Source organism: Lepidothrix coronata, unplaced genomic scaffold (genome assembly GCF_001604755.1).
Source record: "Lepidothrix coronata isolate B3197 unplaced genomic scaffold, Lepidothrix_coronata-1.0 Scaffold167, whole genome shotgun sequence".
In the NCBI taxonomy this organism is placed as follows: domain Eukaryota; kingdom Metazoa; phylum Chordata; class Aves; order Passeriformes; family Pipridae; genus Lepidothrix; species Lepidothrix coronata.
Genome location: NW_016690347.1, coordinates 1,534,310 through 1,561,316, shown reverse-complemented (window position 1 = coordinate 1,561,316; position 27,007 = coordinate 1,534,310). Strand labels below are relative to the sequence as shown.

The window sequence follows — 27,007 nt, the reverse complement described above, 5'->3', positions numbered from 1 at the left end:
TTCCTCTTCTGTACCCACTTTGTGATTGTAGAATCTCCTCCGTCTCAGAGGGCATTGTTCACGTCTGAATGAGTCCTGATCTAACTCAATGTGTAATACTGGCAGTGCAATGACAAATAAATATGAAGAACTATTTATCCATTGTCAGCTGATCAATTGGGTAGAAAAATTAGATTTGCAGAAGCAAAAGGCTTCTTCATTCCACTAATACTTGTTGAACTACTGTGTTTTTTAATTTATATGGACGAGAAGTTGCTCTCTTCACACCTCTTTCTTACCCCATTCATCAAACTTGGCATGTTATCCTAGCTGTGGTATGGTTATTGGCAGTAAATGGGAGTAACATATAGTGAATATGCCTTATAACTACACAGTACAGAGCAGGGTTTAACAGTCCTAAAGCATGTCACAGATTCTGCTCCTCATCTTACAGATGTGGGTCTCTGGCACCAAAGGGTGGTGTGACTTATGACCTCTCCCAGGCAGCCATTAGGGTTTCTGTGTCTGCTCCCAAACTCGGTGCAGTGAAACATATTTTTCACTTTGAAATTTGCTCAGCATATCCACAGATGAAAAAAGGGGAGTGCCTTTCTGAAAAAGAACCAGTGATGGTTTGAAAATCTGGGAAGGGCTTGATATGAAAACAAGCATGTGGTTCTCACAGGAAATCTGGGCTCTGGATAAAGCATTGCCATTTTCAAAAGACCAATAATCATTTTCTGTCTCTTGGGAAGTACTGTAAAACAATTCTTTAATTGTTTGTGCAGAGTTGGACACCCAAAGACATGAAAATATACTATATGCCAATTACAAGCAGATGGTTTTTTTCAGACTAGTAAATGTACTGTCAGGACAAAATTAGCCTGTGAAACCAAACCACTTGCTGAGAAATGGCCTGAGGAAATTTATAGCCTAGTTTCAATCTAGGAAAATTGCATCTGAGCCTTTGTGGATGAGACAGTTCCAAACAGCCTGAACAGTTGTGATGTGGTTTGAATAGGGAATAGGTACCCAGGATTGTCAGGATCTAACTGATGGGGGCCTTAAGAAGCACTTGTGAAAGATAACAAGGTTTTTGAGTGTCATTTGAGTACTTGCTCTTTCTCGAGGAGCTTATGGTCCCATTACTGTCATCCTGTTCACTAGAGGAGCACCTTAGTATCTCCCCTCGGGCAAGATAGCACATGCTATCTCCAGAGTCAGAAGGATTTGACAACACAGCACCTAATATAAGGTTTGGGAGGGGAGGAACAAGACTGTGAGACACGAGCATGTATTGTCTCAGGAGAGTATGTATAATTGCAGAGTGTGTGCTTGTGCTGCTCTTGACTAGGGGAGATGTACAAGATCTTACTCATAAGGCATCTCTGTCAACTGGGAGATGGAAACCAAAAGTGCAGATTGACAATGAGGGGTGCTGGGAGAGGGTTCTTTTGGCTTGGGCCTGATCACTGAGAGGAGTGTGGAGCTGGTTGGTGCCTTGGAAATAAGCCCTAAGGACTTGTAGGGGAGGAGGGACTGAAAAGAGCACTACATGGGTAATGGAGTCTTTGGATAAGTGGCACATAGAAGACACTGCTCCCTAACTGGTGGCAGGAGGTGATCCAAGAAGTAATAAAAATTACAATGATCTTATCTAAGGGCAATTACATTGATTTGTAATAAGAGGAAGGGTACTAAAAAGGTTATGAAATCTGAAAAAATATGTTAGAGGCTGTAAATTGCATTAGGTGGGTGGCTCCAGATAGCAGTGGTGGTGCTGCAGGGGATTCCTTACTGCTTCCAATTGCAGGCACTTCTCAGACATACAGCGCACTGTAGCTGGGTGTCATGTAGCCAAATGTAACTACTACCCTGTGTGAGGGAAGGCATACCTAGTACTTAACTGCAAAAATAGTTTATCTACTGTGGTAGAAGCATAGTTTTGTTTTTACTGGCAAAAATAACGCTCGGGATTGATGCAGACTTTTCTTCCATTTGTAATATTGCTTTGAGGAGGACTAAATTTCTGTTCTAGATTAAGTGTGTGAGGAAATAACTATGTTTTTCTTTCAGCAATCTCAATCCAGAGAAAAACACAAATGACAATGGAATGTCTATGCAGAATGATAACTTTGAAGAGATCATAAACCTGCCTATTGGTTCTAAACCATCCCGGCTGGATGCCATGAACAATGATGGAAGCAATAGTCCCGAAATTCCTTTGAATCCAATTCTAGCCTTTGAAGATAAGGGGACTCTTTTGCCTCAGGTAGATAGTGTTCAAACACATCAAACAGCAGGTAGGTTTGCTGTGGTTCATGAACATTTGTAATGTGTTGTAATTGACAGAGGTCCTAGAGCTCTCAGTTAATATCAGTTGATTAATTTTAGCATTTTTAAACCCCACATCATTTGGGGAAAGGAGCGTATCTCTTCTTTGTAAAGCTGTGCATGCCAAGAACATGTAGATGCAGTGTAAGTTATGATGAGGCCTTATCTTTTCTTGAATGAGGGCCTCTCAGTTATGTTTTACTTTCTTCCACTTGTGGTTGCTTGGAGAGGTTTGCCCTGTGCTGCCAAACAGAAGTGGTAAGTGACAGCTGCTGTTCCAAGCAGTCAGCAATCAGGTTCCAGTTTTGTAAGTGCAGTACCTGGCACGCACATACAGAAGGGGACCTGGTACCTAATAACTTTGTAAAATTCTGAATGTACTTTCCTCACCAAGTTCTTGCACGCATTAATACTTTCACAACTTTTCAAGAATGTTAGTAAACAAATACTAATGTAGCAAATTAAATTGGATACTCCTTTATTTTTCTGTGGCCAGAAAATGTAAGGAAAATCATTAATTGCATAAGCATGTAACATTTTGAAGTAAGCATTGCCACTCTGACCTGTCATTTTTGTTACTTTCTGTTGTAGAAGTGATCTGATTGTTTCTTCTGAAGAACCAAAGGTGATATGAGCGTCTCTGCAGTCAGTGGAGTTTTTTCCATGCTATGAAGGAGTGTTTTATTTTTTCTCTCCAGTTTTTTAAAGATTTCTTGAATATCTTTTTTGGAAGGACTTTAGTAAAACCAGCAGAAGAAATGAGGGGAATAGACTTGGATCACCTTTCTAATAGCTTTCATCACTAGAAAAATCATGCTTCACGTGCGTTACTTAATATGGCTATTTCCAACGAGCTTTTTTTGTTAGTAAATGGATATTTCTGCATTCCTTAAGACACCAGACACTGGAATCTGAAAGTAATGGGCTGATTTGGGTGGTGGGACTGATTCTTTTTTGCTTTTTTAAAAAAGGTGAGTGTTGGTTTAAAAGGCATAATTATAAAATTGGCAAAGAATCTTTTACACTTTGTGGTTCTAATACTTGAAAAATAAATGCCTCGTTGCTCTACAAGTAGAGCTAATGGGGTGTTTTATTTAAACCTGTTGGTTTAAATGTTATTGCAGAGAACTCTAATTATGGAGGCAAACTGTAGGCTTCTGTATCAGGTTCTTTTAAATGAAATCCCTACAGGGACATTCTGTAAATTGAGACGTCACTATGATCTTCTCGCATTTTCTCTAAAAACACAAAACAAGACAGATTTTAAAATGTGAAAATTTGAAAGCGTTATTTTTTCATGGACAAGAGGAAAACCTATTGTTCTTCTAGATTATGTATTTATGAATTTTGCTCAGTACAGAAATAAATCATTTAATTGAATAAATTAGACAAATGTGGTAAAAAGATACTGCAAACTTGATTTTTTTTTTTGGTTACGTCCATGTTCACAAACCTATAAAAGATGTGTATGCATATGCACACAAACGTGTGCAGACACACACAAGGAAATACCTTATTCTGAGTCCTGTAAGTTGCTGCTGTTCCCAATGATGGAAGACTTTTCCTTTGCCTTATCAAACTACTGAAGACTGTGTGAAACCTGAAATATTTGATTTTGGATGATGCAGGTTTGGGATTTCTCGGTTTTGCTCGTTTCAGAGCAAATGGAAAATGGTCATTGTGCTTTTTATGCAGTGTGTGGTTTTTATAAAGCAGTGCAGTTTGAGTGATAAGAGGAGCAATGCAAGTTGCTTTCTCTTTAGTTTGATGCTGATTTCTGCTGTCATTGTTCCATCCCTCACTTTCGGTTGTGTTGTGCAGAACTGTAAAATTTTGCACGTTTTTGTGCTTTCCTAAACAATGCTGTTGCAGGCAGAGCTCAGTCTAGGCATTCGAGTTTGAAGCATCAAGGAGGGCTTGAGGCATTGCTCTCTGAAGTCAGTGAGAAGATCCTTGGCAAGGGAAATGGAGGTTCACGGGGTTTCAGCTCATGCTAAGAGAGAATGTATCATTAAGATTCCTGTACTTGCCTTTAGTGAGCACTGAGCGAGGCCTCTAGGAAGCTGTGCAGAAAGTCTGTGCTAGCAGAAGAAATCCTCTGAGACAAAAGCTGAAGAATTTTTGAAGAAACTTCTGCTGCTGCCAAGTGTTCATCTTATAGAGGAGATGGGATAAAAGCAATGGAAATAAAATGAAAGAGACTTCATCTGCCAGAATCTATATGGAAGGGAAAAAAACAGCCATTCAGTCAGAATGCTTTCAATAGTAACTTGTGACACAGTAAAATGAATTGGGTTCCTTTCTTGCTTTCTTTAGTTTTCCATGTACATAGCCACAATATTTTGAAGTGTCCAAAATATGTAGTTTTTCTTTAAAACTATATATAGCATGTAAGTACCAAATAAAACTTGTTTGAAATATTTATTTCTACTTATATTTTCATTTTCTTGCATAGCTGAAGCAGAAGTCAATCTCTGGTGGAAAACTCTTCTCACTACTCCTGGTCTGCTTAAAACTTGCTTCAGGTTTCATCTAATTTTTTAAATAGAAAATCAGTACAAAGTCACTTGCAGCTACAAACTGAACAAAAAATAGCCAGTAAGATTTGGCTTCAGTTTTAAGTCTGGGGATTCTTTTAGGCTCAGGTTTAAATTATGTTGATCTTGAGCTATTTTGGCTTGGGTCTATATTTTGCTGATCTGTTTTTTGTGAGACTTCAGAACACTTGCTTCACTGTTTGCAGCACAGATTAAGGCCCTGCTTCATTTCTCATCTGTACTTTGCTTTTTTTGGTTTGATTTTTTTTTTAACAATTTATCACTACATTCAGTCCAGGTTTGCTTCAAATGAGAGAGAGTATTTCCTCTGTTTCAAGGGCCTGATAACAAAACAAAGACTGAGAAATTGCAAGTAGAATTAGGTGTATCAGTTTAAAAAAAAAAAGATTGAATTTTGAATTTTTAAGTCTTTTGGTTAATTCTCTTTCTTTAAATGAAGGGGGAAATAGTTTCTCTTCTGTTGAGTGTTGTTCTTGACAATAAAATATAGTATTGAGTGAAGGCCAGCTCCTTTCCCTTCTATTGCCACTGATTTTGTTGTCTACTATCAGAGGCAAAACTGAACTACTCAGTGAGGTAGAACTAGCAATTGTAGAAGTTGCAGACAGCTGTACTGAAGGTACAGAGTAGTAACCTTTCACAGCAGTGAGCTATGTGCTTTGGAAAGACTCAGCTCCTTGGTCACATCTTAACAGCACAACATAAATGAGTGTAGTTCAGTACATCACGACTGGTGGGTTGTTCACCATTAGCTTTGCTTGTTTCACATCTTTTATCTCCTCATTCCTGATAAAGAATGCTTTGTTATTTTTTTTCTTGCTAAGACTTTGAAATAATGTTTGCAATTAAATACAGAAGAATACAGATACAGGACAGATTCTGATATAATTACTTAATATTGCACTAATTTTCTTTTTGGAAACTCATCTAAAGTCACCCACGGAGGTGGTCTGAAGTTTTGAGATTTTGGGATTTTGTTCCTAGCTGTGTCATTCAGTTAGTCCTATGTTTCACTGAGTCCACCTGGCCAAAGGTGAGCACATGGCTTTTCATATGAGATTTCAAAACAAAATTTCTGTCACACATGAATATTGAAAATGCCATATTGCTTTATCTGAGGTTTCTGTCTGCCCTGTACTTTACCAGGCCCTCTTACTGCACTGCAGAGAGGATTTTGAGTGTGAAGTTTGTTTTGTTTGGTTTTAGGTGGGTTTGTTTGTTTGTTTGTTTGTTTCCCAATGAGTACTGTTGGAAAAAACTTGCAGATATTAAAAGGTATCATTATCAAAAATGTTTCCCCAAAGCACCAAAATTAAGCTTAAAGATTTGGGCCACATTAAAATGCAACACTGAGCTCTTAATTGACAAAATGATTTTTTTAAACTGTTTTTTTTACTCTCACTTTTATTCCATGTTTGTAGCCAATAGCAGCTCTAAAGCTCTACATGCACGTAAGAGTTACAACATGATCAGCAGTACCTCAAAAGACAGTGTGATGCTTTTGGCTGGGGTAGAGTTAGTTTTCTTCACAGTAGGTAGAGGGGGGCTGCGTTTTGGATTTGTGCTGAACGTAGTGTTGATAACAATGTGTTTTAGTTACTGCTGAGCAGCACTTGCCCAGAGTCAGCCTATCACACCACCCCACCAGCAAGGAGGCTGAGGATGCGCAAAAAGTTGGGAGCGGACACAGCTGGGACAGCTGATCCTAGCTGACCAAAGGGACATTCCAAACCATACAGTGTCATGCTGAGCATATAAAGGGAGGGGAAGGAGGAGGAAAGGGAGGGTATTCAGAGTTATGGTGTGTGTCTTCGCAAGTAACCATTACACATGAGGGAGCTCAGCTTTCCTGGAGATGGCTGAACACCTGCCTGGCCCACAGGAAGTGGACACACAAGCAGAGCTTTGCTTGTGTGCGTGGCTTTTGCTTTCCCTGTCGAACTGTCTTTATGTCAACCCACAAGTCTTCTCACTTTTAGGGGGAGTGAACAAGTGGCTGCATGGGGCTGAGCTGCCAGCTGGGGTTACACCATGACAGTCAGGAAACTTCTGAAATGTTTTCATAAGAAACTGCTATCTAGCAGCAGATGCTTGCTATAAGAGTGGTTCCAGAATTTCAGTATTCCAGCTAGTTCAACATGAAGCTTCAGGAGGATTTTTGTATTCAAAAACCAGTGTATTGATCAAAGATGGAATTGGATTACTAATAGATTATTATTTTTGTCATTATTTTTATGATTATTAGATTACTATTCTCTCACAAATTAAAACCTATATTAAAAAAACAGTGCCCCATAATTTCAAAGCTCTGTGCTACATTTTTTTTCCTGAAAAATACTGTTTTGATTGGCTAAGAATTTGAGAGAGCTTCTTCTCTGGAGGAGAAGGAAGGGGAGGTTGTCCCATATTCTGTATACATGTAAGGAAATTAGTTGAATTTAAACATATTACTAGGTTTTTTGTTCTTTACCTCTTTTTAAAATGAAGTATCAGCATCCAAGTACAAGAACAATTCCTAATTTTACCAAATATATTTACTTTTTCCCTGTTGCAAGTACCTTTGGAAATAATTTAACATTTGCAGAACACAGATCTCTGTATTCAAACACGTCACCTAAATAATTCATGGTTGCTACTGTATTGTATACATGCTCTGTGCAACATTTTACTTGCCTTAAATGTGCCTTTGCTCCTCTGCTGGAGAGTAGTGTCTATAGTTTGGACAAGGATCAGCCGGAAGGCTTGCCCCATTCTTGTCTGTTACAAATTTCTTGCGATTTCTGAACTGTCCCTCATCACTTACTTTCTGTAGTAACCTGTTAGTAGTTTTCTGCTTTTATACTGTGCGTTAATTCAGTTATTTTCCAAAGACCCTGGAGTGTGCTCTGAAATAAGGGGCATGGAACAGAAACAAAATAAAGATGAATGCAGAGTAACCTGCATACTTGAGATGCCTCTTCAGTGGAATTGGCCTGTTATATGAAGAAAACCTCATGAATACAGTGCTTTTTTTTTTTGAAGGGGGGTGGTGGTGAGGAAACCAAAAACAAACCATGGAGGATTAACCAAGCATAACGGGTGTTTTTCACACCCCATTTGGAAAGGACCATAGTCTTGTCCTCAAGCACACTTAAGCAGCCAACCAAAATGTTCAAGGAATTGGTTTTTGACGTGCTCCAGTTCTTGTTATCAGAACCTCTCTTCTGTATGATGAAAATGCAAGTAGCAGGAAAACTTTTAGCTACAGGAATCAATGAAAAGAGTTGTTTTCTCTGAAAGTTCAGACTCTTGAATGTGATAAGTTTTCATAAGCCATTTGGCTTAACTGTCTTCATGGCAAATAGCTGCCTTAAGGAGCTCTTGAGTTTCTTCTGTTTGTTGACGGACTTGCTCAAGGAGTTTGGCCATTTGGCTTTTTCTGAATGCTAATGAAAATTCTGGATCTGTAAAGGAATAACAGAGAAGGCAGAACAATATTCTTCTACCACAGAAGGCAGATACAAATTCAGTTTTCATCCCTACAACTATTCAAGATTGCTGCTAAGTTCTCCTGATCCAGATGTCTAAATGCAGCTTTATGCAGCAGCTGCATATCAAGTCATAGCAAGGTCTTGACTCTGACTCTACATGTGAAAAGATATATGCTATATATTATATATATTTATTACCACATTAAAACTCTCATAAGTACTCAACTTTTACCCAAAACCAAAAAGACTAAAACCAGAAAAATATTAAGGAATGGACTTTAGAGTATGAAAAAGATGTGAGACTTCCCACTTTAATAGCAGCTAATCATGAAATTTGCTTATTTGCTTGCTTTATCAAAATAAACTGCTTTCAGATTTAAAGAATTTTTAGATTGCATCTATTGCCAAATATATTGGATAAAAGCATCTGTACCCGAAGTCCTATTTCCCTGCTGATCAGAAAGGCTTTAGTTTTAAAGCGCACAAATAAACAAACAAAACCTTCCCACTTTTATCATAAGATACTCTTAGTTACTTTAGAACAGGTGTGGTAACAGCTACCCTTGAGATTATTGTGTTTGCTTAAGTGAGCAGAGCTAGTCCCCAGAGGAGTTTGCCCGGCACTGTCAGTGGTTGGACTCCATGATCTTAGAGGTCTTTTCCAAGCTTAATGATTTTGATTTCTGTTCCAAAGCAGTGCCTGCTTGCCACTGATAGGTGCAGGCAGGCTCTGAGAGCACCCTGGGGGCTCAGCCTAGCAGGAAGGACTTACCTTTTCGTAGTCTGCAGAATGTGGAGATGCCCAGCTGCTGAAACCGGATCTCTCGGTGGGTAAGAAAATTCTTGAGGTACGCTTGAATCTCTCCAATGTGATGCTTCCATAAAAGCATCATTTTTTCTGCATAAATGGGAGGACCACTGGAGATCAATACAAACCTTTAAAACACTTTGAAAACTGATTTTTGTAACATTTGTAAGATCATTAATGACTCATCTACCTTCAGCTACAACCAGCATTACTGCAAAGACTGGCAAGGGACTTCCCTGTACTGCAGCTTCTGGCAATATCGCTGATACTTCAGGTAAATAAAACGCTGAATGGGCTGCTGTGCTAGGAATCTGGTCCTTGTGCAAGGTGCCTGCTGATTTATGGACTGATAAGCCTGTCATACTAACCTGAAGTGATTATGCTGTTGGACTCTGTTCACTGCCTGAGAGTCTGCTCTGTTGCAAACCCTCAGTGGCAGAAATGAAACAGATTTGCATTTTCCCTTACTGGAGACTCATTATGGATTTCAGTCTTTGCACATCTAAGGTCTAAAATCTAACCATGCCTTTCTAGAGAGCATGGCAAGAATTATCTGAACACCTTTTTCTTGCAAGTCTAAAGGCTCTCAGCTGCATGGCACATGTATATTAAGCATAAAGCTGTTTGTTTGCTACAGGTAATGCTCTTTTTATTCTCCCACTGAAACTGAAAAAATTTTGACTCCATTCTTAAAAGCCACTTCACTGCTCCTCCTAACCTAGTCTAGAATTACAACAGCAGGATTTGGTTTGGTAAGAGCTTTCCTTTTGCTAGTCAGACAGCAGAGTTTATCTAGAATTTTGGAATGTAACCTCTGCTTTTATCTGTAGGGAATGCCATCACATTGTATATACTGAGAAGGAAGGTCAATCAGAAGGATGTAACAATGACTTGTCTGAAACATGTTCTCATCTTTCCCATGGTAAGGAATATCTTAACTGTCTCCAACCTTCCTATTTAAGTTGTTTTTAAGGACCTCAGAATTGGCTACAGACTAGCCCTGCAGAATGGCAGTGCTTGAAGAAGGCAATGAAAATGTGATTCAACCTTTGTGGTCCACTTTCATCCCTGGGCTTTCTCATGCATTCAAGCACTATTCTATTTCAAGGGTGACAGTAGGCACTTTTATGCTAATACATTTGTAGAGACCAGATGGAGGATGCTATAGGAACATTAAAGGTTGTTGGGTGCCTGACAGTTATCTCCTTTTGGAAAAGGCTAATTTCACTCCAGACAGCCGCAACACTCCTTCAAAGCAGAGTTAATCCCGTGTGACAGTTACCGTGACCTATCATGTGCTGGATGATGGAGGCAGCTTGAAAGGATGACTCAGTGTGTTCCAGTTGGCCAGCCAGTCTCACCAAGCACTTTGTCAAATGTTCATCCATCCATTGGACCATGTGTAGTGTGGCTCCTTCTAGAAGACAGAAAGAGAGTAGTCTGTAAACAGAAAGTCCAGTGTTGAAGAAATGAAGTAGAGAGTTCTGCCAGAAACCATACAGCCTAAACAGGGAATTGTTCATGCAGCTGGAGAAGCGAAATAAGTGCTGAGCTTGGTTGGTAAGTATGTTTAGGTGGTAAAAAAGGGTCATGGCCTGAGGTTATGCTCTCAGTAAGATAGGGCCATGGGTTTAATTCATATTTTATTGGTTTTACGTTCTGAAACAATGAACCACTTTATGTACGATCCACTTGTAGCCTAGTAGGTTCAGTCTATCCAGCAGCTGCTGGGCACCTCTTGCAAAATTGAGTGTGACATGTTGCCAGTTACATGGCCGTTACACCAGATACAAGAGATGACTTGTTTGACAGACAATATTCAGTGCCAGGGCATGTTGGGAAAAATTACACTGATCCTTTCTGCCATAAGGAGTGCTGTACCTTTCACAACTGTTAATTTGGGATCTTTTATAAAATCCATGTGCAAAAAATTTCAAGAGAAAATGCTACTTTGTATTTTAGTCTTTTCCCCTTTTTATATTAGTTTTTGCTATTGTAAAATTATCTCACCCTGAGAAACTTGGAAATGTTACAAATAGAAGTAGACAAGCCATGTACAGCAGCAAAGTTCAGCACAAAAAAATCTGAGTAAAAAATTTTAAGCAGTTCAATGAAATAAAGTGCAGAGAGTGGAGCCCATATGTCCTGCCAGTGAATTGGATCTTGCTCTTGAAGCTCGTGGCAAAACTCACAATGAATTTAAAGGGAAAGACCTGGGCTGTATGTCCATGTCCACCTGTGCTTCATCTCCTATTGGAGTTAATAAAGGACATGTACGCTTCTCTGATTGAGCTGTTTATGGAGGGGTTGCGTCCCTACCTTGCTTTGCAAGTTCAGCAAGGCAAGATGTCACGTAACGAAGGGAGTCCTCTTGAGTGTCGGTAGAAAGCATGGTCTGGAGGAGACCTTCAATACACCCGCTCTCCATGATTCTCTGCAACGAGGGAAAGAGATTGATGTTTAGCATTTTCCTTATGGTTTAGTGGATTCTGAGGACTTCAGAAGTACTGTAACAATACTGAGGGCTAAACCATCAATAATGGAAATGTCTTCTCCCAGATCTACCACAACCACGTGACAATGCCTCGAATTGTTCAGAGATCATCCGATTTTGGGCCTTTCTCAGGGCTTGCTCTGTCTGTGGGATGTTCTCACGATCACCAATCATTCTGAGCTCAAAGAATTTCCTGACCTATTGCTGTTTTACATCACTGTATGTTAGCAGTGAGCTGTCGTTGGCTTAAATCTTGCTGCAGAGGTGAATAAGCTGAGTGCTCCAGGGCAAGGCATTGGGAAATGTGGAAGGTTTTTAGTTTTCCTTGTTTGTCTTCAGGTCTTTGAAAACTATCTGGTGCTGAAATGCTCTGATCTGCAGAAACATGGGATGACCTCTCACTAGCAGTGGTGAATTCTATTTCTGCAGAGAAATGTTACAAATTAGATGTTTTTGTGTATCCCTTATCTTTTAGGCTGAATCTGCTATGCCAAAAGTGGTGTTGGACAGCATGTCTCTGTACTGGGATATATGTTTTATAGACCGAGTTGAAAACAGGAGACTGAGCCTGTGCTGACCTGGATTAAAAGCACATGAGACCAAAAAATGAGTTCTGAATGAGTCACCTCACTGTGACTGGAAGTGACTGGTTAGTAATGAATTTGAATCACAAAGTCATCTTTACTGGGAGATCCTAATAATGGAAGCTGATCACAGCTCTTTAAGTGAGCTCAGGTGTCTATCAACAAAAGAGAATATCTTTTTTTTTTTATGTTGCAGTTTTTAACTTGCTGCTTAGAGGTTGAAGATGGATCCAACACTGCTGCCTTTCAAGCTCCCACGCTCTGTGTCCTGCTGGCATAAAAACAACACCGGTTTTTATCTCTTGTGCCAAGGACTCTTCTGTGTTTTAGAAAGTGTTCCTTAGAATTGACCCTGGAAACCTGGCACTCCCAGTTATGTCTGTGTATTCACTTATGCAGTGAGAGCTAGGTAGTCTATACATTATAAAGCTTTATGAAGGTGAACCAGCTCCCGACTGATAACAGAATAAAGTCACAAAATCTAAGAACTTTAAAAAAATGACCATATTTGTCAAACTTTGAAAGGATGGTCCATTTTTACTCTTACTGTGGGCCTTGAGTTTGAGGGAATCTAGTTCCTTGAAAAACTTGATTTCTCAACTATTAGAAATTTATATAATTCTTATCTTAATACCAGTAAAAAAATACCATACTTTTCCTTCTGGCTAGTTTAAATGTCTGGAACTAGTGGCAATTGGATCATGAAAAAAGAGGAAAAAGAACTGAGTTTTGAAAAGTGTGTACTAGGAAGTGGGACAAAGCAGAAATGAAGATTTAGGTGGTTGTTCCCCCCCCCCAGTATTGACTGTTACTAATGGTACTCTTTGATCAAGGTACTCTTAAAGGCAAGGAAAAAGGAAGTGCATCTGTGCATACGGATTTCAAAGCAAACTCAGCAACAGATATCTTTATAACATTTTGGCACAACTGGTATCTTGCCAAACAGGTAAAATATACGTCAATAGGTCAGGTTATATTTGACAATAAAGGGCAGCTGAAGCATGAGAGCTAGGAAATAAAGATGCAGCTTATAACAGACCTGAGATTTTCCTGGATGGTTCCTTTAATTAGCATGAAATGTCTTGCTAGAGGAATGTTTTATACCTATGATGCAGTCATTTCAATTAGGTAATGACATCACTGATAGAAAAAATTAAATATTTCTTATTTTCATTAGCATTATTGTATTGGGAAAATATGAATAAACCCTCCTTTCATTATGGCACATCAGGTCCTTTTATTCATACCTAGAATTTTGTGTAGAATATCCTTGGCATATATTTAATTATCCACAGAAATTTAAAATTTTTTTTAATGCTGATTTGATATAAACATAATGGCAACCTCCTGGGGTATAGCTCAGTGAAAAATATTGGGTACCTACCTGTCTGTTTTTGGAAAGGCTCAGGTTTTTGATGATACAAGCAGTATGTCCAACAATCACAGGGTCTGTTTTATGCACCGACAGTAACATCCCCAGGCTCTGCAGTAGCTCAGCACATGCCAGAGTGTCCTGAGAAGAGTAACCGGTATCTCAGTTACATCCAATATGGACAACATATCGCAGCTTCACACAGCTATAGACAGGTCGATCTCAGCTCTGAAAGAAGAGCATTGGTTAGCTCATTTAAACCAATGATGTGGCTAGGTCCAGTGCTTTTTCTCTCAGATATGGTCTACTGACTGGCACTGATGTACAGAGCACTTGCTGTGTAAGGCTGGAGTCTTTAAGGTCTTGTAGTTTATCTTTGTTTGCACATCAATTCCTTCCCAGAAGTTGTTCATAGTCAGGGGAAGGGATATGTGATCCTGACTGGAAGGAGAAGTAGTCAGGGTATATGTGAAAGGCAGAAGTACGTGGTGAAGTAGCCGCAGCAGTGTGTCCTTGAGTACCTCAGCAATTTACCTTGCCTACAATAATGGGCTGTGTTTTTAGGCCAGTTTGTAATGAGGCACCACTTTAGTAACATGTTCTGAACAACATCTGAGTTTAAACATATTTCTCTGCTGTCTGATGGATATTTTAGAAGGACTTTACTAAGTATCTCTCTCTGAATGTAATCTTCCTCCAATTACCACTAATATTAATTGAATCATTGAATGGTTTGGGTTGAATGGGACCTTTAAAATCATCTAGTTCAAACCACCCTCCTGTGGGCAAGGACACCTTCCACTAGACCAGGCTGCTCACAGCCCCATCCAACCTGACTTTAAACACTTCCAGGGATGGGGTATCCACAACTTCGCTGGGCAACCTGTTCCAGTGCCTCACCATCCTCACAGTAAATAACTGTTTCTCCTAATATCAAATCTAAATCTACCGTCTTTCAGTTTGAAGCTGTTACCCTCTGTCCCATAGTATCAGATCTGAGTTTGGATTACTGCCCAGGTAGTTGCCTGAATAACAGTATGGATTAAGAGGGCACCGCTGTTTGTAAGAGAAACATGACCTCAGCCAGCTTTGGATGAGGTCTGCAGTTAAAAGCAAAAGATTTCCTCTTGGGAGTGTTTTTTTTCTTTCAGTCTCCTTCCCTTAGGAATTTGAGTTCTTCATGCAGTTCTTCTATTTGTTTGCAATGAATTATATCATTTGTACTACTTAGAAACTGAGGCACATTAGCAGGGGAGTTCAATATAAAACAAATCATTGGTCCTGTATGTAGTTGTGAAAAATTGCATAATTCTGAAACCTGTGAAATGTCAGGATTGCTAAAGTAGCGTTGAAAGGCAGATGTCTTTAAAAGTTAGTTTAACTTGCATCTTTCTTTTACTTAGGTTAAATTGCAAAAGTGTATCTTATTTTCTTTTAATATCAGCTGACATCTTCATTTAACATTTATTTTAAACACTGTCACAACTAGCTATCCTAAAATAAAAGATGAAAATAAATGGAAAGGGCAGTGCTATGTCTAAACTCAGGGCATTTAAGGAATCCTATATGCCGACATGACTAAATTTTCTTTAATCTTATTTTTCCTTCTCTTCAAAGGCAGAAATAATATAAATTTAGATAATCTAATTAAATTACCAGTGATGACTGTTTTCTATGCTTTTGGACCCAGTGTCCTCTTTTATATGTAATCCCATCAACTAAGATACTTGTATTTGATTTGCTACGGCCTGAGAGGAGGAAATTTTCTGTAGACTATAAATAAACTTTCTAATTTAAAATGACTTCCCTGCCAGATTCTTTTGTTTATTTAGGACCTACATTAGCAAGTACTTTGAATTTTGCTGAACCTCTTTCTTTGGCTGGAATATGGTTGGGATCCAGATTTTGTTTTCTGGCTCAATCCTGCACAGTGCAAGAGAATCACGAGAAAACTGTGAGTAAAAATAGATTGAGTGGTTCAGATGGATATTGATGTCATTTCCCCCAATTTTAGAATATTTTTTTAAAAAGGCAAGGAAAAGCATTCTAGCAGCAAGTGTGCTTAAAATTGCAATGCTGCACTTGTACTCCTTACACAGAGATTTCTTGACAAGATAAATATTGCCCCTGTTTACCAGTTAGCAAGAAGGGAAGGCAAAGTTATTTTGTACCTGGAATGGAGAGTCAGTGGCACCATCTGCAGTAGACAGACCTCTGCCAGCCTGACTTCCAGGTCTTTGCTTAAAGGAATTTGAATCAAAAGACTGTTTTCTCACAAAGGTTGATTCTTTAGTGTTTCAGGGTTGGGCTGTCCTTGGGAGAACTGAATAAAATTCCCCCTGCAAGAGGGAAGTTTTCCAGCTCTTGCTGGGAATCCCTGTCAACAGCCTGGTCAGGGATTGGAAAAAAGGGGCTGAAGCAGGGAGAGGAGCTCCTGTGAAACATTCCTGGGTGTTTGCTTCATGGTAACGAAGGGGCAGATGGATTCTGCCCCATTGTATCCTGGGTAGTATTTGTAATAATTCAAGCATCACTTGACTTGGTTGTAAAGGTTAGCTTTGTTCAGTGGTTTGTTTTGTAACAGTTGTTCCCATGGAGAAGTCCCTCTTTCACTCACAGTGAATTCAGTCTGAGTTAGAGAAAGAAACTTTGAAAAGATTTGAAAAACAGGCCAGAAAAGGCATGGAGGTGGGGAGCCAGGATATGAGTAAGGATAGGTCAACCTCTTCTCAGAGTGCCCTGGGCTCACTTGCACAAAGCAGCAACATTCAGTAGTCAGGGACAGCCGTGTTTGCTTGCTAAAACAAATTTTGAGATGTAGGTATTTCTCACTGGAGAATAAAGCCTCAAGGGTGATGCTTTGCTTTCCAGTCTCCTGCTGCTGATCCTTTTTCCCCCAAGAAGGATGGTCTGTTTCACTGCTGGTGTAACAAGGCTGAGCTCCCAGTGCCTTTGCTCCCACTGATGCTGCACCATGGCTCTTTGTAGCTGGGGGTTTGAAGCACTGGTAAAGACAACTTTCAGGATCAGGGAGGAGAGGATTTGCAGGTACTCTTTGCTGGGAGAATAAAAAGTGTAAATGATCTTTGGGGACAAGAAAAGCAAAAGTGAGGGAAGTGGTCACAGCACTAAGCCTGCCAGAGTTCAAGAAGTGTTTGGGTGATACTGTCATGGTATGATGCTTGTGGATGATGCTTTGCAGGGCTGAGAGTTGGACTCGATGATCCTTTTGGGTCCCTTCCAACTCAGCATATTCTGTGATTCTGTGAGGACAATGTTCCAGCATAATGCCTCATACTGAGTAATGTTTTTACTGTGCAAATAGCCTCCAATTAATTTAATGTATTACAGTAGTAAGCTTGTTGAGGGCAAATTGTGTTTTGATTGTATGAGGCAGTTAGACAAGCAATGAGGATGTTTGGTGCTCATGCAGCCAGCACAAAACCTGTGAAGCCACTATGCCTTTGAATAGCTCTAGTTGCTACTTCCCAGGCATTGAATTTACCCATTTTTTTAATCATGTCCCAGAGTTAGAGAAGGTGCAATTTGGTTTGCACTGTGCTGTGTACAGGAAACTGAGCTGCTTGGCACCAAGCTTCCAATTCCCAGAAAAAAAATTCCAATCAGGCTGAGTATATTTAATCCACAAGAAGCACCTAAGGCCACCTATGGTTATTCAGATTGTCATTACTGTTCAAAGCAGGAAAGATTCTCAATTTGTTTTTGCTTTATGCACCCAACCTCTGACTATCTTAAAATGTTTTTGTTAGCTTAAAACACCTATCGAAAACTTTTTACATCCATGTTCTAAGGATGTCTTTAATTAAAGAGAAAGCAGATTTAAAAATAATAATAATTTGTCAATATTTGCTGTAGTTTATTTCTAGTCAGACTTCTTCATGTATTTGCACTGTTAATGGTGGTGTTTACCCAGATCATGGGCAAAAGAACCATTCTGTAACTAAGGACATGAGGATATACAGTCCTAGTAAAAGTCCTAATGAATTAACTAAAGATAGACAGGATTTCAAATTCTATTAGTCCCTCTTGTTGTTTTGATCCTAATTCAAAAAGTGTACTTATGAATAAAACTGTCCATTTAGAGAGGTAATGCGTATTTGCCCTTTATTTTGCACTGATGCACTTTAAATGAGTGCTCTAAATTAGTTTATCTGCTTTTCAGTCTATGGGGAAGTTCTGTAGCCAAGAAATAACTTCCTTGGTTGCCCCCGTGGTGGCAGTCTCTCACGGTGCTATGCATGTGTCCTCCCCCTTGTACACCCATGTGGCGACCTATGGTCTGGGGACTGAGGGGACCATAGGGAGTTGCAGGGAGCACAAAGCAGTAGCCACATATCCAAGGAATCTGACACCCATCTCTCCCTCTACTCTCTCACTGGTCTCTTCTTTGGACCCCACTCACCACAACAGATGGCTCCTTGGGTAGTTAGTGACAGTGCAAATGCAGTAAACAAAGCCTTGTTATTTTTGGGTGGGAAAGAGAAGGGTTGGGAAGTCTCCCAGAGCCTATTGGTCATTCTCAAAATCCATTTCACATGCAGTTTTGCCATAACAGAGTGTTACCCCAGGCCAGAACTACTCTTTCCCTTCTATTCTTGGGAAATGACCTCCCCTACCTGGTTGTGCAGGTGCTGGGACAGTATCCAGAGCAGAGCGATGGAGGCACGACGCACGTCCTCGCTGCCAGATGCCAGGAGAGAGCACAGCTTGGACAGGACATTCTCAGCAACCATCTCAGCCTGGATGTCCGCTGGTTTGGGAAAATGACTGAGTCAGGGAGGTTCAGAGCACTGCAAGGAGGCATTCAGGCTCTGACTCAAACAGTTGACTGTGCCTCAGTGATCAAATTAGAGGGCACCTCCCCATCTCCACAAGATGGGACAACGCTAGATGTTCGGTTAAAAAAATAAACCCTCATTCATTCTGGCTCCTTTTGCTGAGGGATTAATATAAGCTTGATGGCAGAATGTAGGTTTGGACACCCTCAGTCTGTATCTGAATGTCAAAAAGAAGAATGAGGGGAATTTTCTGAGTCCATCATTGGCATAAGGCCGGGTAAGAAGGTGGCAGCTTCTGTTGTACAGACAGAAAGACCTCCCCAAGCACCATCTATCAAGCAGAGTTATGGTTGCCAGGGGAGAGATCAGCCATCCCACTGAATTGTTATACCTCACTTGTCTCTGCAACCTCAGCAAGTGCTTTAGGGCACTAAAAGGCCCTGTCAGAGCAGCTAGCAGATGGTGAGGCAGATCTAAATGGTCAAGCAGACCAGGGGGCTTCAACCGCACCAAGGAGCAGCGCAGCAGTTCTTTCACTCTCAGCTCCATTATAATTGTGATTGCTTGAAAATTAAGCACCTCTACATTTTCTAGATGAACAACTCTACCCTGGACTGTGGGGCTTTAGCACTGAGCGTGCCAGTCCTCCACTTTCATCTCCTAAGTATGTCATAGAAACGAAACCTGGACATTTAATAGGATAGGTTTTTTTAAGCTGATGACAAATGCTTGGGAGAAAATTATCTTTAATGATAGACAGAATCATGCCTTGGGAGAAGACAGGTCCCCTCAAGGAGCAATTTTGGGAGACATTCTCTCTCCTAATCAGGTTTAATGCTTAGGAAACATGGAAGGGAGAAAAACTTAGCAACTTACTAGGGCTCTGTGCATAAGAAGACCTCTTCTGCCTTTCTCACTTTGTCCAGATATTTCCCCTCGCTACCTGGGAGCTCTGAGGCAGATTTAGTTAGGATATGCACCGCACCCCCCTCTTCCCTTAACATCCAGTTAAAATGTAGAAAAGAGGGTATCTCTTTGCTTTCAATATGAAAAGTTCCCAGCCCACTGTGCTTACTCCGAAAGGCAGAGAAAGAAAGAAATAGTGTGGTTTGCTTATCTCCAAGATATTGCTTACCACTGATAGCCAAATTTCTTAGGCAAACACATGCCTGGCTTGAAACCTGCTTGTGCCAAAGAGGGAAAAAAAAAAAGGAATGAGAGAAGGAGAAAAAGAGCAGTTTCAGTAATGCATGTTCTTGCCTATTGTACACAAAATAAACATGATGACTCTAACTTCAGAGAATATATTTTGGTATATGATTTTTTTCAAAGTTCTGATGAATTTTCTTCAACCTCTTAGTATCAGTCATCCTGTTGTTGATGAAGAAGAGCCAGTGGGGTTCAGATGTTGGTTTTGGTTTAGAATGTCAGATAAGTTATAGGAAAATGAAGGGAAAGGAATTGTCCCATTTGCTTTGCCTTTTTTTCGCCTCCCTTCTACACAGTGTTTGAGGTTCCACCCTTTAAATCCTGTACTGTGGCTTATTGAAGTTCCTTTGATGTGACTCCCAGCAAAGCAAAATTTTCAGGATGTTATTCCTCGAAGCTATATAGTAAAAGTTCCAGATACCAAAAATTAAAAAAAGTAGCATGAAAGATGCTTGACACCTCCTGTCACAGACAAAATGATCAAAGACAGAGCCTGGACAGGGCACTTCACACATGAAGTTTCAAGTTAATAGCATACAGGCCATCCTAGTCTAATGGAAGTGTCCAGGGCAGTGGAACAACTTTAATGATTTCCCTTTGCTTTCTCCATACATTGACCTTGTAGAACCTATGTACCTTCTAATACAGCTGTCTTTTCTCGTGGGTACCTGCACAGTAGGTAAGCAGAATGGTGTGAGGCTGAAAACTGGAAGCCCAAGTTTATAGCTCTACTTCAATGCTAAGCCTTTACACAAAGGAAAAGCTACAGCTTTACCTTGTCCACAGAAGAGGATAGGAGAGAGATGAGTGTCCGTAGCAGGAATCTGTCACCAGGTCTCAGCAAGGCTTTGTGGTGCTGAACGTTGGCTGCCACGTTGCTTAGGGCAGCACAGCTGTAATACTGCAAAGGACCAAGAAAAAGAGTAGAGAGAGAGGAGGTCACAGTGGTGTCATGTTGAAGAGAATACAAATAAATTGGAGAAATGCTCATATTTAGAGCTGAAGAAAATAAAAGTGCTTTTTCATCTTAAGGGTGTTTATTGGGTGGATACAACATGCTGCAGCTACTGCAGCAGTCCTGCTGTGGCATGTTGTACAAACTCATTAGGACCCTGGCTATTTGGGAATGTCCTGTGCTGCTGCAACGACATGGCTCCTGGCATCCAGGTCATCTGCATTTACTGTATTATATGTTTCCATTGATTTACTTAAGCTGGATGTAGTTATTGCCCTAGCATGCCAAGAGATCCTTTCCAAAGGATTTAAATATGAACGCTGGGGAGGACTATACATATAGGAGTATGTATTACTGGAGAGGTATAATTAGAAGAAACAGGTTGAACTGCAGACAAGGAAATTTTAAGATGAATCTCAGAGAAACCTGAAAATGCTGAGGCAGTTTGCAGAAAGCAATTCCAGAGGGTCCATCCCTTCAGATATTTTAAAAAAAAACTGAATAGAGATAATAAAACTGATGGAGAAAACTAGTCTGTGCTACTCAGAGGACTGAATGAACAAACTAACGGATGGTAAGGCTTACAACTCTGATTCAAAGTTTTTTCATCACCATATTTTTGAACCAAGACCAGTTCCCTGCTGAGTGTGCAGAATCACAAAGCGGTATCTTTGGTAGGCATAAAAGAAGATTTCCAGATATTTACAATGATAAGAAAAAGATCTTCACAAGTTATGTGTTCCCAGAACACTTAGTAAAATTGCTTAGAGTGGAAGATCAGTTAGGATGCAAAAAACCCAAAACAAACAAAAGAAAAAAACCCCAAAAAACACCAACCAATGAACCAAAAAAAAAAACCAAACAAACAAAAAAACCAGAGGAAGAGACTATCTGCAACTTGTCTGATGATCTGAAAGACATAAGAAGGTATGCATTAATGTGTGCTGGCAGACACGCTTCTGCATCATAAACTTTCTCCTGAGGAGCTAGACAAGTTGAGTATTTTGAATATGCATTATCTGACTGAGGTGAGTTTCACCAAAATGCTCTCACATGTTTTCTAACTTCTTTAAAGAAACCTTCCCTCCTGTCCACCTTTTCACTTCTACAGACTGACGTCTGCGCTCTCCTTACAGTCACACTGTTACTGTTTTAAAATGTGACCTGTTTGAGCCATACCTGCACTTCTGAGTCAGGAGATTCCAGCAGCAAGGCAAGAAGTGGTAGGGCTCCTTCCTTGCATAGGACCTGTTGGATTTTCTCTGCCATTAAAAAGGAAAAAAAAAAAAGTACTGTAAATGTGTCTTTCCCCTCTCCTCCCTCTTATCTGGAGGCACCGTTCAAAAGGGATAAGCACAATCCTTGGATTCTAGAAAGTGCTGATGTCCAAATATATGCCAGCCAGTGTGACTGGAGAGTATATAATTTAGAGCTTGTGCAATATTGCAGTTTGCAGATATTTTAGCAAAATGACTAGCAGGCTGCCTGATTAAGCTTTTGCTGGTTTTATGCTAAAAACTGTTCTGAGGATCGTAATCACTAGAGAAGCTGAAAAGCCTCAGATATTGTCTTCACCATGTTTTCTGTGCTTCAAAACCAAATTCTTTTAAAAATTCTAAATAATAACAGAATTGTATTAGCCAAGTGTATAAGTTGTTGCCAACAGTTTCTTTCCACGAGGTAGAGTTAAGAGGTGTTACTCATGACTTTATCATTTAACTCTGCGGAATAATGGTATCATCTAGGTAGGTGAGATTTAATGCTGGTTCGTTTCAGAGTTAATGTATGGTTGTGTACATATAATTGCAAAGGATCAAATAACTGCTTTTGATAAAGCTGTTAGCAGATATCCCAGGAGCCTTTAATGTCTGACCCATAATAGTTATATTTTGCATATTCCAACATCAAATTAGTTAGAACAAGTAAAAAGTTTGTAGAACTTGATTTTGTTTGATAAGATTCTGAGGTTGCTTCAAAGTACTACCAAATGTTCTGCTAAATTTTATGCCAAGTTATGTTCTTAACAAATGTTTTTGGTTCTTTTTTCTATTTCTTTGATTATTTAAGTATTCATACACTAGCCCCTCGGAGCTGGAAATCAATCCTTTCTGTTTTGCTATTAAGCAAAAAAAGGCCTGTATCAGCTAAACTTAAATCATCAACCTATGGTATCAACATGAATGCCATATGCAGAGGAAATGACGCTTAGATATGCTTTAATCTTGTTTTAACCCTTTTGGATTGTTTTTCTATCAGTGAGAAATTTTCTTTCAGCAATTTAGGTAAACCATTAGTCCGAAAGTACCTGATTGTGTGAGGTTGAGAATAGCACCAACTGCATTTTGTTGGACTCTGGGATCATAGGACTTGGCAAGAGACAGTAGGGGTGTAACTCCTCGAGCAGCACCAATAGCCTCTCGGTTGGACTCTGGAGAAAAGAATCAGACAAAGAAAGAAATACTTAGTGCCATCCTACTGTGAGCCAGGAGCAGGACAACTAGCGGGACTTGTCCTTCGGTGTTTGCTTCTCTGATTCTTTGGTATATATCAAAATTTCTCCACATCCTCAAGGGAAACTGTTAAAAATTCCAAGAGCTAAATAGGAAAGAAACCAGCTCATGAGTTCTGGATTAGCTATAGATCACAGCTGGTTCAATGCTTTTGTTCTGTGACTAGGATAAATTAAAAAAAAGGACTGTAAGTACCCTTAAACAGGTTAACAAAGTGTCATACTTGCCTCATACCCTTGGTATGTCTGATCAAGCTATTCACAGTGTGACAACAAAAAACTACATAATTAACTGCAGGTAAGATTGAATTAATTTAGTAGGGTATATTCAGGGCCAATTTCTCTCTTTGAATGTCCCTATGTCACTCCTTTGACAGCTACAAACAATGCAGAGGTTTCTAAAGACAGAATTTGATTTAACCACTGAAATTTGAAAATATGCTTCTTCTCTGAAGTGCTGGTGATTCCTTGCATGGCAATGCATTAAGTTGTACAGTTGTATCCTGGAGTAGAAGGAGAATTCAAAAAAATCTGCAGAGTCCCTTGAGACTCTTGGATAAAAACTGGGAGAAAAAACAAAACCTATAATACTTAATGCTGTAAAATTAACTATATACAATAAAATACTATATAACATTTATATACTATGTATATAAGCATACTACATATGATGAAGTTATACTATGTTATGAAATATAATTTAGAAGAAAGAATCTGCTTTTAGTTCTGAACTTCCTGAAGGTAGCCTCAGCTGTGCCATACAGAAGGGAATCCTTCTGTTATGCTCTTCCTTACCCCTTTACCATGAGGCCATCAAAACATTGGCAACAAGTAACCTGATGCCACACTAAGACAACTATGGTCCTCTCCCCTTTACTATCTTATTTCTATCTCTATATTTTCTGTATTTGTATCTTATAAGCACATTAGTGGCTAATTTTGAAAAAATAAGGTGTTGGCAGTGGTGTTCTTTGATGTTGATGAGATTTATATGGGAATTAGACCATTAATTCTCTTCATGCCATAGTATACTGCAGACTATTCTATAAAAGGAAAAAGCAAAGTCTACATCTTTCATTGTTTATATAAGCCAAACTGCCACTGAAGACCATAGGAGTTTTAGTAGAGTATTGCTTCATTTACATACATTTATAGACAGTTTAAACAATGGCCAGTCTCTGGAAGTTTGCTGAGAGAAACATGAAGCAGAACAGAACAAAAAAAAAAGAAGGTATCAGATAAGATCAAGTCTTCAGGTGCCAACTAACTTAGGGAGTTATGAGAACAAAGCTCTTATTTTTATACCTGGAGCCTATCTAATAGGGAACTGGCACAAACAGATAATCCAGGATATTTTTCAAGTATAGTTCAGATAGCACCAGTTTAATATACCAAGACAAGTAATCTTCTGTCATCATATGAGTATTTTATACTCAAGGAAAAACCTTTTATCCTGGAAAAATATTTTGAGCGAAATAATTGTTCTGGGAAGGGTAATGTATTTAAAAATAGCTTTTCCACGTAGGAAGCTATTATTCTGGTGAAATATTCTGGTCCATTTCATAGACAAGCCTTCCTCTAATCTAAGCCGCCTACATACTGTTCTTTTGTTTCCCTCAGCAGAAGCAGAAATTCTTTTGTGTGGCTCCAAGTGATGGAAACCAGTCTGGTGTGATGTAAATTAATCAGCTGAGTGAAAAAGGTAAAAGGATTGAGAATTCAGGTATCACTGCTTCCTTCGCTCTTGCACACAATACACTCCATGAATGTTTGTAAATGTGGGAGAGAACCTCATATTTGAGCAAAGGGATTAGAACCATTTGCACTTGGGCAAATTCTTTCTTCCGTCTAGATAGATATTGTGGATGAACACTGTTTTGTCAACTTATGACAGACTGGTTGGAGAGACCTATCTCACCAAGATGTGTAACTGTACTATCAACTCTGTCAGAGACGAGGCAGGCTAGATCTAGATGTTTCTCTCTTGGACCACCTGTTTATCTTAAATAATGCAGTCCCTCCACTGATGCCCCTTGGAATGGTTTTTGAAGGAAACCACGTGTTCAGATGCTACTCTAAAGCAGGGAAATCAACAGCATCTACTCAAGCTGTGTTTGAATAGCTCACCTCAAAACTGCATTTATAAATTCTTTCTTTCTACTCTCTGACATTTGTGTGCTTGAAAATTCTTCTATCAGAACAGCTTTGAATGTGCTCTACACTCAGTGCATCCTTGTTTTAGCTTAATGCACGTGTTCAGGCCTCCCTAAACCCTGAAGCTGTGAACATTTAGTTCTGTTCTGGTATACTTTGAGAAGAGTTCTTATACCAGAACTGATTACTTTCACTCACTGATTGAAAAGCTGCAGATAATTACAAAACACGTGTCCTTTTGCTGCATGGACAAATACTGGTGTTGGAACAAACTAACCTTCAAATCATGTTCATCTGAATGGGTTGGTTTGCACTTATTTTTGGCTACCTATTGCAGCAGGTAAGTACCAGACAATCCAGCTTATGCATAACTTGCAGTCACATTGCTAAACAGCTTCACTGTGTGCATGCAAGTCTTGCATGCTTGTTGCAGCAGAATTAAGACCATTCTTAGACGCAGAATTTTAGTCACCTTCAAGCTATCTAAGGATCTTCCTAATTTGATTGTGCTTCCATATGTATCTTTTTGCATGAATGGCTTACTTGAAAGACGTGACTGAACAGGATACTTTTATCAAGCAGACACTTCAAAATATCATAGTCTGTGAGCTAAAATGAAAATAAACCCTAGAGAATTGCCTCTTGCTTTAGTCTCATTGCTGTGGTAGCTAAATATCGTCTGAAAAACAAATAGATAGACCCAGTCCCTCCAAATCCTGATTTAACTGGGACAGAGATACTCAACACTTACCAAATGCCAGGCAGCAACCCAGCCTATTCACTTGCAGGACTGCCTACCTTTCCTGTCTAGTTTGAAAGCTTCTTGAGAGCTTAATTTGAACTACTTCTGCTCAGAAGGACACTGGCACTTAAGGGAGTGTGCAAAGGCATTATGTGACCACCTTCAACAGGGAATGAAGGTGGACTGGTTCTGGAGTAGCTGAGGGTTCCCTATATTCCAGGATAAAGATATCTAGAAGGGAGAGAGTGCCTTCAGGACTAAGTAACATCCTTAGGTCCCCAAACAAGTCACTTTCTCTGTGGGCTACTTAAAACAGGTGAAGGGATATCTCTCTGTAAATTTTCAGGGCCATAACTTCACTGACCATACACAAAAAAAGTCCTTCTAGTGCCAGGTACCTAAAATTTTAGTGATGCCATGCCTAATTGAGACACTTAAATGAGGCAACTTGCATTCCACACAAAGTAATGTTGTATGCAGAATTCTTAACCTGACTGTAATAATATACAATGCCTAAAAATAAGTTCCTAAGGGAAAAGTGTTTAAAAACCTGAAAATACACACACAAAAAAAAAGGTGGGATAAAATGCAGATCAGCACTTTCATGTAGTTGCATCCTGCTTATCCACTTCCCTTTTGCAACCTAAATACTTAAATGAGAAATGAACACTGTCACCATGCTTCTCTCAGCCTTCTGGGACAACCTCCCCTTCTGTAGAGGAAAGCTGGTGGAATAAATACTACAGGGAGGGAAATAAATGTTATTCATGGCTTTTATACAAACTTGTACACAAATTGTACAGTACAATCACACAGTTTGCACAAGGTAGAAGTAGTCAGACTAACTTGATAACCTTTCTTTTGGTAACTGTGGTTGAACTGTCTGAATACCAGGAAAATATTTATATCATGATATGAAATATGCATAGTTAAGCAAAAGAAGTTGATGACAAATGCAAGTAGTACACGATGGATAACAAACTGACTGAAACCAAGCTGGCAACAAGTTTTGCTAAATGGGAATGACCACCTGGAGTAGG

General features: G+C 39.5%; 2 protein-coding genes and 1 long non-coding RNA gene across 10 annotated transcripts in view; 2 read left to right on the top strand and 1 right to left on the bottom strand.

Moving 5' to 3' along the window:
• Positions 1 to 4,737, top strand: part of MAP7 (microtubule associated protein 7) — a 117,362-nt gene extending 112,625 nt beyond the window's left edge. For all 7 annotated transcript variants that reach the window (XM_017829688.1, XM_017829684.1, XM_017829687.1 and 4 more), the window contains 2 exons: positions 2,056 to 2,282; positions 2,905 to 4,737. In XM_017829688.1, the coding sequence (XP_017685177.1) occupies positions 2,056 to 2,282; positions 2,905 to 2,915 (238 nt within the window). In that variant the 3' untranslated portion in view covers positions 2,916 to 4,737. The remainder of the gene's footprint in view (positions 1 to 2,055; positions 2,283 to 2,904) is intronic.
• Positions 4,738 to 7,749: 3,012 nt separating this feature from the next.
• Positions 7,750 to 27,007, bottom strand: part of LOC108504541 (vacuolar protein 8-like) — a 32,454-nt gene continuing 13,196 nt past the window's right edge. For both annotated transcript variants that reach the window (XM_017829691.1, XM_017829692.1), the window contains exons 7-16: positions 22,868 to 22,990; positions 21,742 to 21,824; positions 20,383 to 20,508; positions 19,534 to 19,579; positions 18,237 to 18,370; positions 13,612 to 13,740; positions 11,469 to 11,583; positions 10,432 to 10,566; positions 9,114 to 9,239; positions 7,750 to 8,314 (exon numbers count right to left, since the gene is read on the bottom strand). In XM_017829691.1, the coding sequence (XP_017685180.1) occupies positions 8,193 to 8,314; positions 9,114 to 9,239; positions 10,432 to 10,566; positions 11,469 to 11,583; positions 13,612 to 13,740; positions 18,237 to 18,370; positions 19,534 to 19,579; positions 20,383 to 20,508; positions 21,742 to 21,824; positions 22,868 to 22,990 (1,139 nt within the window). In that variant the 3' untranslated portion in view covers positions 7,750 to 8,192. The remainder of the gene's footprint in view (positions 8,315 to 9,113; positions 9,240 to 10,431; positions 10,567 to 11,468; positions 11,584 to 13,611; positions 13,741 to 18,236; positions 18,371 to 19,533; positions 19,580 to 20,382; positions 20,509 to 21,741; positions 21,825 to 22,867; positions 22,991 to 27,007) is intronic.
• Positions 9,133 to 13,496, top strand: LOC108504543. Its single transcript, XR_001877164.1, has 4 exons — positions 9,133 to 10,071; positions 10,367 to 10,709; positions 12,119 to 12,292; positions 12,424 to 13,496. It is a non-coding gene; the product is annotated as an uncharacterized LOC108504543 (long non-coding RNA).